Below are 14984 nucleotides of genomic sequence, written 5' to 3' on the forward strand. Positions count from 1 at the left end.
GCAGGGCGTGGAGCAGGACACACAGACTTCCTCGACATGGACGAACATTTAATTGAAACACAAAGACAATGGCACTCACATGTATTATAAACAATGAACGCAACACAGTTAACACTGAAGAAACATGATGAACAGGATACATTTAACAACAGCAAGAACAACATTTAACATTCACATTATCACGCTACATTAACACATTACGTCAACAATAACCTGACAACACTGCGCACAATGACAAGAGATTAAATACACAAAGACTAACACAATACAGGTGTGTGCAGGTGTGGCTACGAACGAGGATCCTCCCACTGCAGGTGGGGCCAAACCACGGGGGGCCAAACCACCCAGATGGTGAAATGAAATTTGAATGAATGTCTGTACATCGGAGTCTCATGTCATCAAACGTAGAATAAAATTTCACCTCTTCTAGCCCTTGAATGACCTACAGCCATTTCAATGTTAAAAATAAATGACAGTCTAATGTTTTTGTCTCATTTGTTTGATTTGGCTCTTTTTATCTACTGTTAGTACTTGTAACTCCTCATTCATGTGAAAATTATCCTTAGTTTTTCATTGACATGTCAATTTGAAAGCTTTAAAAAAAAGAATGAAGGAAACAAACATTTTCATTCAGTGAACTCAAGTTCAAAAGCTCACCATCCACTGAGGAAAAAGAGGATGTGAGAGTTGATGTAAATAAAAGAGGAAGGACTCAGCAGAAGACTCTCTGGATTGAGGTGATGATGTGAACTGTTTGTTTCTGACTCCTACAGCTCCACATGTGTGTAGCACCAACTGTTGGCCCAGTGTGACGAATATGAACATCCCTCTGAAGAAGGTGCTGTCCTACACACATACAGACAGTCACTGTGCCACTAAAGCCATTGAGTGAGCAGTAATGATTTAACTTCTAATACTGACATGATGATAATAAGAGGGCAAATGTACACTTGATTGTTAGTCTTCTTAAAAGATGATCTTTTAGAATCTTTATATCAATTGGAAATTACTGCACAATAACACATTAACAAACACAAAAAGACAAATACCTTCAGCACATTTTCATTGCCAAAATGTATTTTTCCTGCAGCATAATTCTATATACAAACAGTTCACTTCAACCACGTCCTTTTGAGACAGTTTCTGTTTTTGAAATACATTGTTGTGTTTTCCATAGTTCACACTAGCATAGTCTGTTGTGTAAGCAGAGATATTGTTCAAATCCAGACCAGCCTGATCTAGCTTGGACAGTACATGGTAATTACAACTTCAGGAGTTTCACTGCTATTTTGCTATTTGCTATTACTGTAAAAGTCAAGCAGCAGCTGTGTAACACACTTCTTAAAATATCAGAGAACAAGTGGAAAAAAACATGCTGTGTCTCTTAATGTAGTCCTTATGCACAGTGGCACATAGATTTTGCTTTGATTTCCCCACAGGTCACACCTTAGGCAACAGAGGAGTCGATATAAATCTCTCTGTCATATCTAATGCCACAGTCCACACCTCTGTAAGTGTGTCAGTTTTGGATAAACTGCAGTGTTTAAATGACTTACTTTATCCTGCATGAATTGAAGACTTTGTTCAGTTCAAACGTCAACATTATCTGCTCATCAGGTTAAGCCATGGAATCCAGTTGCACACATCTGTAGCATTACCACTGGTCTTTATGAAAGATCTCTTATTGGAGGATAATTGTGACAAAGCTAGTCATCTATATATAGAAGAACATGCATCCCTTGATCAATTTTTATGCTTTGCTGAAAGTAAGTATGTTGAGTTTCAAAGGTTTTTGCAGTGAAAAAAATGGTATTGAGGCTTAAAGGAACACTTCCCTGGAACCTCTCCACTTCTATAATCACCAGCAAGGGCTTCCTCTTTAATTGGATACTGTCATGGTTGGTCAGCCAGTTAGCAGGGGAGACACACCCACCCTGCTAGGGACTACTCATCGCACCCTGCCCCGTTCACAGTCCCCTGATTTCTAATTGCTTTCACACTATTTCACATTCACGTCCCTGCTCTATTTTAACCCCCAGATACGAGGAGATGGAGCTGCACATTAGCGGTCCTATTGCGTCAAGTCGGACCACGCATAATTGATTGTCTAGAGGAAGACTAGCTCCTGTACACCTTGTATTTGAGATCCCGTGTTCCATCATGGATTACCAATGGAGATAAAGATTACCTCTCTGCTGACCCGCCTCTCGCTTCCATTCACCCACCGCTTGCAGGAATATGCATCATGATGAGTTATAGAGTAATGTCAAAGCCATATGTGCTAAACTCATGGCTCAAGCTATTCACATGCATTAGTGTATGTATGTATAACAAAAAGTATGTGTTACTCAGAGATTAAAGTCTTTATGGTTAAAAGAACATCATTTATTATAGCAATAAAAATCCCACAATTCTACTGTGCTGTGTATTCAGAAGAACCAAAAAAGCTGGAAAATGACTGACAAGAATGATGAAATATGAAACACAAATATTTTGGACTTGTGTAATAATTTTTGCAGATCGCCTGACCCTCTGCCTGACCTTCCTGCATGACCCTGTGCCTGACCCTCTGCCTGACTTTCTACCTGACCCTGTGCCTGACCTTCTGCTTGATCCTGTGCCTGACCCTCTGCCTGACCTTCTACCTGACCCTCTGTCTGACCTTCTGCCCCTGCCCCGCTACCTGCATTCACAGTCACTTCTCTGCCACAGCCTGGCTGCATTATCCCTGCCTACCTCTATAACACTGTCCTCTTGAGCGGAGAACTTCACCTCTGAGCGAAACGTTTGTCCTAATGAGAAGACTTGCCAATAAATAGAACTGAAAGGATACGTTTGTTTAAAAGTATATAGAGGCCCTATGTTTGACTTTACTCTTCAAATTATAAAATTGATCCATCCTGTCACGGAACCGCCTTCCATGAGTCATGTGGTACGGCCCACCCGCGTGCAGCGGGACTAGCGTGTGTCATTTGTAACCACGCCCCTCCGGGGATTGCGTACACCTGGACAGGGATTAATGTTAAACGTTACTCTGTGTGATCCCCGTGTAGTTGTCATACACGTTTGTATCATCTTCCGTTGCATGTTGGTTAGCTTTGTTACGTGTTAAGTGTAGAGTCGGGTTGCTCGTAGATGTTACATGTGAGTTCCACTGTTAATGTCTCTGTTATATAGAGGAGTGGCATTTATGTGTAATAATTAAAAAGTAAATTAACAATACGATTTTAAATTGGAAACAGCACTTATGTCTTGCTCATTTAATTACCGTCGATTAAAAAGTATGATAACATAAATTGACTGTAGGAAAATGTAATTGGATAGAAAAATGTGATTCCACTTGATTTGATTCCCTTCAGCTGCCTGGAAATGTTCCATTATCCTTTTCCGAAAAAAAAATCGGAACTAAATATTACCCAAAATTATATATGATAATATTTATTTTTATTCATATTGTTTATCATTTTCAGACATATTTAGCTGTTGTCTATATTTTCAGATATAAATAATACAGCTTACAAAAAGGCATATTTTGCCTGTTTTGTCAGAAGTAACGTATAGAGCTAGAATTAAGCTGTCATGGATCATCACTTAAACTTTATAATTAGAGTCCCTGCTATATTCACTCCATGAAATTCCCCTTAAAATAGGCCTACCTGACTTTCTGTGAGATGTAGGAAGATAAAAAGATCAGAGACGCGTCTTAATTGGATGGTGCGGAGTTTAATGCCAGACCACATAGCGTTTTTTTGTTGCTGTGGAGAAAAGTCAAATGAGAACATTGCGCTGGGATCTCCAAAATGTAACGTGCATTTTAACCTGCAATAGTTCTCCTTTTGATTTCTGATGTGGATTTTGTGGGCACTGTATGCTCCTGGATGGGGCTCTACTGTGGTTAGCCAGACCTCCTCTAGTCCCCTGCATGGGGGAGACTACTGGCCTCAGAGGGAGCCCAGAAGAGTCCCTGCCAGCTGCTGTTCCACTGTCTCCTGTCTCCAGTGCTGTCACAGAAACATGGCCACCCTGCCACCACCTGCAGCCACAAGAGTTCCTGGACCCACCTGCGGCTTTTGCGGCTCTCCCGGTCCACTTTGATGACCCCCCATCCTGCGGACACCCTGACCCACCTGTCACAACTGTCACCTTCAACGGCCCATTGCCCTGTCGGCTCCTGGACTAAGCTGTGAAACTTGGGACCTTTACACGCTTTTGTTGCTGTTTTCGTCCTCCTGCTCCAGTCATGGCTTCCTGTCGTGGCTCCTCCCCCTACACCTGTCGTGGCTCCTCCCCCTACACCTTCCTGGCTCCTCCCCCTACACCTGTCCCTTGTTTCCTGGCCCTGCACCTGTCTTTGTCCCCAGTCTCCAGTCCTGAGAAATTATTTACTCAAACCATCATAAACTTGTCTGCACTTGTGTCTTGTTGTTCCTTCATCTTTTCGATCCCTTCCATATTGTCTTGTTGCAGCCAAATGTTTCCTATAAGTCCTATAATTCAGTTTTATCTGGTTAGTTTTCTACTTCTGCCTGTTTCTTCGGATCTTATTGTCTATTCTCACATTGATTTGTTTGCCTGGATTATTGTTTGCACTGTGACCAGCCCTTGCCTGTTTAACAATGCTGTGTTTGGACTCCCCTTTGTTATTACATTACATACATCTAAACTGCAAGTTACTCTGTCTCCTAAGCCTGACAGTTATATGTTAAAATAACTTATTGTCACAGGACTCTCCCCCTCCCACAAGTCACATGGTATGGCCTGCCGCATGCAGGTGGGGTTCATGCTTGTTTGTAGCCACACCCCCGTCATGGCATGCACCTGTACGGGGTTTATCATTTAATGCTTGTCAGTCTATTTTAAACCCCGTTAGTGCGTGCCTCACTGTTGGTCATTGTTTATTAGTGTCTGAGTATAATCTTAGTATCCATGTGTGTCTAGCCTGTGTTAATGTTGCAGTCTTTATTGTTAGCGTTGTGTGTCTATGTTCATTGTCAAAGTTATGTGAGTGCTACCATTGTCTTTACGTTTTATGTCATGAAATGTTTCGCAAAGTTGAGGGAGTCTGTGCGTCCTGTTCCACGCCCTGCGGCACTCGGGCAAACGTCACACTTATATTAGTTCCAGCTACATATTGGAAGTAAATCCCTGAATAGAATTCAAATGACCTTCACTTTAAAAAATGCATCATTTCGTCCTCTAGAATTCTGTCCTCTCGTCCCACTGCACCTTGTGAATGTTTCTGTATGTATAGCCTGGAGTGTGTGTGCTTACAGTGGGGTAATAAAGATCCAGCACTCCTGAATGGGTCCTCTACTACAAAGAAGTCAAAACCTCTACTACAAAGAAGTAAAGATACCAGAATTCTGCAGCACACACAACATGTGTAGAAGGAGCACATTGATGTCACAGTTCAATAAAACAAAAGCGGATTTCAGGGCACAACTGAAATACTCTACAATTTCTTGTGCTGAATTATACTTCCCGGAGCAAAAATTGATTTGGTGTAGTGTTTAGATTGGCCATACTGTGCAGATGCTTCATCAGGTGAAAAAAGAAAAAGAAACAAACAAAAGACTTTTCTGTCTTATTCCCCATTGTTGCCAGGAGTTTGACCTGGAAGCACTCTTGACACTATCCTGTCTATGTTCATATGAAGATATGTTTTGATAGAGTCGCTCTGGACAGAATTTGTATACCAAATTCTGTAAATGTAAGTGAATGTTTCTTATTAACATATTACTTTACAAGATTAAAAATATTAAAGAACCTAAGAGTATAAAAAACACATAACATATTGAATTTAAATAATTTTATTAAAAAAATTAATTATATAGCAATAATAGAATGGTTAAAAAAATGCACAAAAACACAAAGTTTGTTTCAGTGTGGTATTGGCTTAATAACTTCACATAGAGAACATTTTGAGAGTTGTAGTTGTAGTTTTTGCTGTGGTATTGCGGCGAGTGTCCACAGCAGCAACATGGCTGCTGACCCACACAGCATCTGGATTCACACAAAACTTTTTTTCAGCTACAGTTTTAAATCTGCAGGAGACGATAAATTAAAAGAAAATTAGAAAACATCATTCTGACAAAGTAGAAAAACAACATAGTGCTGAAGTTTAACAAGATTAACAATCAAGTGTCCACAATCAATCTGCCCACATATTATCAATCTGTCAATATTAGAAGTTAAATCATTACTACTCACATAATGCCTTTAACGGCACAATCACTGTCTGTAAGTGTGTAGGACACCACCTTCTTCAGAGGGATCTTCTTATCAGTCACACTGGGACAACAGTAGGGGTTACGCGCAAGTGGACCTGTAGGAGTTAGAAACAAGCAGTTCACATCATGATCCCAACACACAGTAAACAAATAACTGACCCATTTGTCCTGGTTTGGTAGTTTGGTAATTTCCTCCCTCTCTGTGTGTGAATGTGGGTTCAGTAATCTGTCCCACAGTCCTGCTCTGGTGATGCTGCTCTCTTCTATGCTGACAGTAATGCAGCTGAGTAAATTCAGGAGACTCACCACTAGAGACCAGCTGGAGAGAACAGAGCAGCAGCACAAACAGCAGAGCAGACAGGTTCCTCATTCTAGCAGAATGGCTGATTTCACACACAGACAGTCACAGCTGTAGAAAGTGCAGTGTCCTCTGCTGTGGAATAGAGATCAGTGTGTGTAGAATCATTGTTCTGATCCCTGTTATATAGGGAGAGAGAGGGCTGTTCTCCAAATTAGCATCCACTGTAACTGAGTTTCTAAGTATCCACTTAGTTCAGAAAGTCTTCTGATTTCTTCCACTTTTTAAAAACTTTCTCACATCCTCCATATTATTTCTTAAAGTGAAGAAAAAAACCTGAAAGACCAAAGTCTCAGTTTCCCCCCAGTTTCAGGGATTTAGTAATATTTGATTAGGACTTTGGTTAGAACTCTGTTTATTGCTGTAGATACTAGCCCTTCCTACCGTCCCTGTCTCAAGTTGTTGTTTCATTTTCTGCGTTCCTGTTCCAGTCCCTGTTTTGGTTGTTGCTGTTTTCATTAGTTATCACCTGTCTCTAGTTAAGTCCTTATTACCCTACGTAAGTAAACCCTGCGTTTTTTCCTGTGTGTTTGCTGGTCATTGTAAATCTAGTTGTTTGTTTTAGCCTCCGTGTGTAATTCCTAGTTGTTTGTGTTTCCTATCCTTACAATCGCACCACGCTACAATACTGTATTAATGCTTCACATAAAATACAGAACATTTTACTTTGGTTGTTGTGTCTGTGTAGCTGGCCTACACTCCCGATAAAGGGCCCTGTTCTAGATGTTGCCAAACCTGCTACTAACATAGTACAAGAGCACATGATTTACTATGAAGGAAACTCTCCTCAGATGGCTGTTTAACTACAGGACAAATAGAAAGGAAAACCTTTACAACATGTTTTCAGTAAATTAGACTTTAGTCTCTAGTGTTCAAGTGGTCTAAGGTAGTTTGCAAACTAGCAGTTTGTTCCCAGCAGGTGAAACACAGGCTGTCACTGGCTCTGTCCAGCAGTGGACCCAATACTGCAGGAGTCAGTCGAACCAGGGTCAAAAACATGTGACTATATCACACCTACCGAAGAGCTACAGCTAGTACCCAAGAAGGGACCTGATCCTACTGTAGTGAGTCTGAAGGACTTGTGTTGGAGTGCACCACACTCCAGCCAATCTCCATTGCCGTCATGCAATGTGAGCATGATGCTGGGACATGTGCACTGACAAAATCTGAATGAAAGCAAACGTAAGCTCACTTCCTACAGACGTCAGTGGAATTTAGCAGAAATCAAAGCAGAACAACACGTTTTTTATAGAGTTCTGAATGGGGAAATATCCACTTAAGAGGACATTTCTCATGCATGGAAAGTTCAAGAAGAATAAATGCTGCAAGGGTTTTAAAATCTTTCCTACAGCCCTCTTTCACTGCCACAGTAGTAGACATTCAAATATAATGTGATTATTTGGTTGATTCCTCTCAACCCCACACTGTTGGCTTTCACCAGTGATAAACACAAAAACAGTAGATGTTTAAATCAATAGTGAATTAATTATTCATATAAATCTGATCTAGGATAATAGCAGGTTGGACTAAATCTAACCATGTAAATCGCCCTCTATCTGGAATGCTGTGTGTGTATGAAAATTTGTGTGTGTGTGTGTGTGTGTGTGTGCTATAAGAGCTGCTACATTCCCTAAACCTGATATAACACAGCCCAAAGTTCTTGCATTTATGAAGCTTTCTTGCTTAGAGCTACACCTAGAGGCAAAAAAAGAGGCAAAAAACAATGAAACTAAAAAAATAGTTTTTCTATTGGGGAGCAAAGTCATAATATCATATTTTGAACTCTTCTAGTTTTTCTAAAAAAAAAGTGATTAGTTGTAAAGCATCCTTGAGTTTGAGAAAGGCGCTATATAAAGGCAACTAATAATAATAATAATAATAATAATTTTCATATAATGCACAAACATATATGTCCATATCCCCCCACTACGATGATCATCATTATCATCATAAGTATCTTTGTTTCTCCAAATGGATATTTTAGATTTCTCGGTGTTTACCTGGTATCCAAAAAGATGACTTGGCAGAGGAACTGGTGAAATTGGGTAAAGTGCATGTTTACAGAAACTGTGCAGTCATCAATGGGTCAATGGGCACAGAATGCATTAGAAAAAAAGAGAGTAATTATAAGAATGAGAAAAGAGGAAGAGCAACTATCTGACGTTCAGGGACACTGTGACCCAGCTGTGACCCATGTTTAAAAAAATGAAGACAATATCTTTAGCAATATAAATATTTCAACACATCATAAAACTAGCACAAATAACTAAAAATAGGGGAAAACTAACTTTTTTCCTTTCGTCTCACAGACAAGAAGAAGGATTTGGGGAAAAGTAAATAAAAGAGCACGAAAACAGAAGAAGTCTTTCTGGATCACTTGACTTGTAATCGGAAGGTTGCTGGTTCAAGCCCCGCCACTGTGGGGACCCTGAGCAAGGCCCTTAACCCTCAAGTTGTACTCATAATTGTAAGTCACTTTGGATAAAACCATCAGCTAATTGCCATAAATGTTAATGTACGGTGATACTTAGCAACTCAGTTACAGTGGATGCTCATTTGGAGAACAGCCCTCTCTCTCCCTATATAACAGGGATCAGAACACTGATTCTACACACACTGATCTCTATTCCACAGCAGAGGACACTGCACTTTCTACAGCTGTGACTGTCTGTGTGTGAAATCAGCCATTCTGCTAGAATGAGGAACCTGTCTGCTCTGCTGTTTGTGCTGCTGCTCTGTTCTCTCCAGCTGGTCTCTAGTGGTGAGTCTCCTGAATTTACTCAGCTGCATTACTGTTAGTGTAGGAGAGAGCATCATCACCAAAGCAGGACTGTGGGACTGATTACTGAACCCACATTCACACAAAGAGAGGGAGGAAATTACACTACCAAAGCAGGAAAAATGGGTCAGTCATTTGTTTACTGTGTGCTGGGATCATGATGTGAGCTGCTTGTTTGTGACTCCTACAGCTCCACATGGACATACCCCTGACTGCTGTCCCAGTGTGACTTATGGGAAGATCCCTCTGAAGAAGGTGGTGTCCTACACACATACAGACAGTGACTGTGCCAATAAAGCCATTATGTGAGTGGTAATGATTTAACTTCAAACACTGACATGATAATTTGAGGACAAATGTACACTTGATTGTTAATCTTGTTAAACTTCAGCACTGCGTTGTGTTTGTACTCAGAATGATGATTGTTAACTTCTTCTCAGTTTATTTTATATATATATATATATATATATATATATATATATATATATATATATATATATATATATATATATATATAAATGTAATTTGGACCATTTCTTTATTGTAATAAAAATATTTTCATTTAAAATTGTCTTTGTTCTGAGTTATTTCAGGCGTATGTTATTAATCCTCAATAACACACGATAAAGCAAGACATCATCTGAACAAGCATCTATAAATCTTTCTGCCCAGTATATTTATGGACATATTAGAGGTTTTTAAATGAAGTTTTTTGCTTAGTGTTTTAGTTTCAAAGCATAAAAATAAAATGCATAAAAACCCACCAAAGATAGACAGTGCATGAGAAAAAATCTTTTAGCATCTTTCTGGCTGATAATTTTGAAGTAAATATACTCTCACATCAAAAGTAGAAGTCCTGGGAGTTCTTACAGTTGTTCTGTTATGTTGATGAAAAATTGGACACCTGCGTTGAGTCTTTTATCTCAACTCAGCTGTAAAAGACCAAAACTGCTACTGTGTCCCAACCTCCACACAAAATGCAGAATTAGTCTGAAAATGAATCAAAACAAAATCCAAAAATATAAATCCTATAATGAAGGAAAGAGCCTGTAAAAATACTTAAGCACAGATATTAAATATGACTGTAGATTTAACCCAGAATATATAGCTCTAACATGAGCTGCTCACAGTGATGTAGGATGCTGTTGTATTCATTTTGTCCACAGTACATCACACAAACACTAGGCATTGTTTGACAAAGAAAATTCACACAGGACGTTTAACTCAACAAGTGCTCCATGAGTTTCTTCTTGGTGCCCTTATTTTCATATACATGGATAATTATATATACTTGTTTCACTTTGGCCAGATCATCCACGAACACGGTTTTAGTTTTCATTGCATACACCCACGTCACCACTAATTATTCTGCTGTAGTATCATCTTGGAAAATTTATATGCATATATCTATTGCCTTTTCTTTTCTAAAGTGTTCTTTTCTTTTCTAAAGTGTTCTTTTCTAAAGTTATTGTCTATTTCTTTTGAAAAATATATTTTTCATCAGAAATCGCTGACTGAAAATCATACTCAGGTATTTTATGGCTTGGTGGCATTTATGTAATCTTTCCTGGCATTTCTCCTGCTCTGGGTTGGGTAGGGAGTCTGGGGAGCTGTTTGTGTCTCATTTTATTTTGGCTTGATTGTTACGGTATGGCCCCTCCCCCCTCAAATGTGTGTGTGTCTGTGTGTGTGTATCTGTTGTGTGTGTGTGTGTGTGTGCATGTGTCCGTGTGTCTGTATGTGTGTGTGTGTGTGTGTCTGTGTGTGTGTATCTGTTGTGTGTGTGTGCGTAAGTTTGTGTGTCTTTATGTGTGTGTGTGTCTGTGTGTGTGTGTCTGTGTGTGTGTGTGTGTATCTGTTGTGTGTGTCTGTATGTGTGTGTGTGTGTGTCTGTGTGTGTGCGTGTGTGTGCATGTGTCTTTGTGTCTGTATGTGTGTGTGTGTGTGTCTGTGTGTGTGTGTATCTGTTGTGTGTGTCTGTATGTGTCTGTGTCTCTGTGTGTGTGTGTGTCTGTGTGTGTGTGTGTGTGTGTGTGTATGTGTGCGTATGTGTCTGTGTGTGTCTGTGTGAGTGTGTATCTGTTGTGTGTGTGTGTGTGTGTGTGCATGTGTCTGTGTGTCTGTATGTGTGTGTGTGTGTGTGTGTGTGTGTGTGTGTGTGTGTATCTGTTGTGTGTGTGTGTGTGTGTGTCTGTGTGTCTGTATGTGTGTGTGTCTGTGTGTGTGTGTCTCTGTGTGTGTGCGTATCTGTTGTGTGTGTGTGTGTGTCTGTGTGTGTATCTGTTGTGTGTGTGTATGCATGTGTCTGTGTGTCTGTATGTGTGTGTGTCTGTATGTGTCTGTGTGTGTGTGTGTGTCTCTGTGTGTGTGTCTCTGTGTGTGTGTGTGTCTGTGTGTGCGTGTCTCTGTGTGTGTCTGTGTGTGTTTGCATGTCCGTATTGCCACGCCCTCTTGTGTTGTGCACCTGATCCTTGTTGTGTGTAATTGTCATGAGAGTGTTTACAAGTCTCGTGTCGTATTGTCAAAGTTGTCAGTGTTTGACCCACGTAGTGTGTTTATGTGTGTGTGTTGAGTCGTGCTTGTTACTTTGATATTAAAACATATGTTCTGTTTAGCGTGCCTCATCCCCACATCCTCCTGAACCCGTTAAACATCACATTGATTAAGATAGATCGATCAATCACTTTATTAATCCCAGGGGGAAATTGACATACTGCAGTAGCTCAAGGTACAAAAAAGGCAACAGTGCAGAAATGCAGATAGAACATAATGTAATAACAACTAAGATACAAAGATATAGTATGTATGTCTTATGCAAGTGTAAGAATGGTAAGGTGTCCGATCGTTCCGATCATTCACTGTTGACAGTCTAACAGGTAAAGTGACAGTGCAATACAAACATTCAGTTAGGTGTGTATATAAGATTGTGCAGTGAATGCAGAAGAGAATGACAATAGAGTGGATATTAATAATAAGCACGATTCTAGTACTCCATACTACTCAGTAGTGTCCCGACACAAGAAGAAGTATTGTACAGTGTGAATGCAGTTGGTACGAATGATCTCCTGTACCACTCTTTACTACAGCGGAGCTGATGACTCTGTGACTAAAAGCGCTCCGCTGTCTGGCCAGTAGATTATGGAGAGGGTGTGAAGAATTATCCAGGATAGCCTTAAGTTTATTAACTGTCCTCCTTTTAACCACCACCTCAAAACTGTCCAGAGAGCAGCCCAGGACTGAGCCAGCCTTCTTGATCAGTTTGTTGAGCTTGTTTGTGTCTCCTTCTCTGATGCTACCTCCCCAACACACAGCTGCATAGAAGATAGACTGGTAGAACATTGTCAGCATCTTGCTGCACACATTAAAGGAACTGACATCCTTCAAAAAGTAAAGTGACACCAAGGTATTTGGACGTTACCGCCTGCTCAACATCCTGATCCTTGATGGTAATAGGACTGATTGTTCTCCTCCTCCTCCTGAATCAACCACCATTTCCTTGGTCTTGTCCACATTGAGGAGCAGATGGTTCCTCTCACACCACTCTGCAAAACTGTTAACCACATTTCTGTATTCTCCCTCCTGACCATGCTTGATACATCCAACCACTGCAGAATCCTAAGAAAACCTCTGAAAATGGCATAGGTCAGACCTGCACTGGAAGCGAGTAGTATGCAGGGTGAATAGGAAAGGTGAGAGTAAAGTTCCCTGTGGTGCTCCAATGTTACTGACCAAGACTTCAGATCAGCTTGCTCCCAGCTGCACATACTGGGGTCTGTCAGACAGGTAGTCCTTGTCCCAGGTGATCATGGACACATCCACCTGCATTCTCCCCATCTCCCCCAACCTGAGAGGTTGGATGGTGTTGAATGCATTTGAGAAATAAAAAAAAGTGAGTCTTACAGTAGTGTTATTCTGATCCAAATGTGCGTGTGCCTTCTGCAGTAGGTAGATAATAGCATCATCCATTTACATTTTACATTTTACATTTACAGCATTTAGCAGACGCTCTTATCCAGAGCGACTTACAAAAGTGCTTTGTCATTTACTAGAATATATCCAAGTACAGTACAGTAGGTTAGAATTAAACATACCAATGAACTAGAATACTGTAGAATACAGGGATGAATGCTGATACCTAGAAGTGCAAAATACATAAGGTCTATCTTAAACAATGATAAGTGCTATAAACAATAAGTGCTAGAGTTTGTTAAACAACATAAACAATGCCCTTTGTAGGCAAGCATCAACGTTTTAAATCTGATGCGTGCAGCTACAGGCAGCCAATGAAGGGAGCACAGCAGTGGAGTAACATTTGTGAACTTCAGAAGATTGAAGACCAGTCATGCTGCTGCATTCTCGACAAGTTGAAAAGGTTTGATGGCTCTTAGAGGCAGACATGCAAGTACCGAGCTGCAGTAGTCTAGCTTTGAGATCACAAGAGACTGCACAGGCACCTGGGTAGCTTCCTGTGAGAGAAAGGGTCAAATCCTTTGCATGTTACAAAGGAGGAATCTGCAAGACCGGGTTAGAGTAGAAACATGAGTTGAGAATGACAACTGGTTGTCCAAAGTTACGCCAGGCTATGGGCAGCTTCGGATGCTGATACCAGGGAGTTCTCAAAGGAAACAGTGAGGTCATGGTAAGGGTTGTGAGTACCTGGGATGAACAGAAGTTCAGTTTTATTGGGGTTGAGCTTCAAGTGGTGGGCTGTCATCCATGACGCGATGTCAGTCAAGCATGCTAAGATACGTCTGGAGACCTGCATGTCAGAGGGTGGAAAACAAAGAAATAATTAAGTGTCATCATCATAGCAGTGGTAGGAGAAACCATGAGAAGATATTGCATCACCAAGAGAACAAGTATACACAGAGAAGACAAGGGGGCTCGATACTGAGCCTTGTGGAACACCAGTGGAGAGTCTACATGGTTTGGATGTGTATCCTCTCCAGGTCACCTGATAGGACCATCCCTCCAGATAGGACTGAAACCATCTCCAAGCAGAACCAGTCACACCAAGCCTGGAAAGAACAGAGAGAATAATGTTGTGGTTCATTGTGTCAAAGGCTGCTGAAAGGTCTAGAAGAATCAAAACAGATGACTGTTTGGCAGCTTTAGTGGCATGAAGTTTCTCAGTCACTGTTATGAGGGCCATTTCTGTAGAATGTGCCGGCTTGTAGCCAGAGTGATTGGGATCATGCAGTTGGTTCTGGGTAAGAAAAAGAGACAATTGATTATAAACTGCTTGTTTGAGGGCTTTTGAGAGGAAAGAGAGAAATGATACCAGTGTGTAGTTGGTAACACTGGAGCCATCAAGTGTGGCCTTCTTGAAGATTGGTACCACCCTGGCAGTTTTCAATGCAGTAGGCATGTATCCAGAAGATAAGGAGTTGTTGATGATGACAGAGATGAAAGGAAGCAGATCTCTTGCGATTGTCTGGAACAGAGCAGAAGGAATTGGATCTAGCGGACATGTAGTCGGATTGCTGGAAGTCAGGAGTTGAAGAATTTCATCTGTGGAGAGAGGAGAAAAAGAAGTCAGAGAGTTGGATGTTGGGGAATGCAAATTGGTTGGAGGGATGGGAACAGGAAAAGGACTGGTGGATTGCTGCAACCTTCT

The 14984-nt window shown here is 40.8% G+C and overlaps 1 protein-coding gene and 1 long non-coding RNA gene across 2 annotated transcripts; one reads left to right on the forward strand and one right to left on the reverse strand.

Annotated features, from left to right (window-relative positions):
- Positions 1-5805: 5805 nt before the first annotated feature.
- On the reverse strand, positions 5806-6689 carry LOC113568727 (regakine-1-like). The gene is made up of 3 exons (XM_035532161.1): positions 6537-6689; positions 6211-6325; positions 5806-6044 (listed from the first exon to the last, which is right to left on the reverse strand). Exons 1-3 carry the CDS (start codon positions 6598-6600, stop codon positions 5906-5908), a joined length of 318 nt encoding a protein of 105 aa, XP_035388054.1. The 5' UTR covers positions 6601-6689; the 3' UTR covers positions 5806-5905.
- Positions 6690-7695: 1006 nt separating this feature from the next.
- Positions 7696-8975, forward strand: LOC118242280. The gene is made up of 3 exons (XR_004776734.1): positions 7696-7770; positions 8573-8633; positions 8898-8975. It is a non-coding gene; the product is annotated as an uncharacterized LOC118242280 (long non-coding RNA).
- The last annotated feature ends 6009 nt before the right edge of the window (positions 8976-14984 follow it).

This window comes from Electrophorus electricus, chromosome 12 (genome assembly GCF_013358815.1).
Source record: "Electrophorus electricus isolate fEleEle1 chromosome 12, fEleEle1.pri, whole genome shotgun sequence".
In the NCBI taxonomy this organism is placed as follows: Eukaryota; Metazoa; Chordata; class Actinopteri; order Gymnotiformes; family Gymnotidae; genus Electrophorus; species Electrophorus electricus.

Coding starts and splice junctions, on each gene's coding strand:
- LOC113568727 (XM_035532161.1), bottom strand. CDS start 6,600: ATGAGGAACCTGTCTGCTCTGCTGTTTGTGCTGCTGCTCTGTTCTCTC. Junction 6,326..6,536: donor TCTCCAGCTGGTCTCTAGTG/GTGAGTCTCCTG, acceptor TAACTCCTACAG/GTCCACTTGCGCGTAACCCC. Junction 6,045..6,210: donor TGTGCCGTTAAAGGCATTAT/GTGAGTAGTAAT, acceptor CGTCTCCTGCAG/ATTTAAAACTGTAGCTGAAA.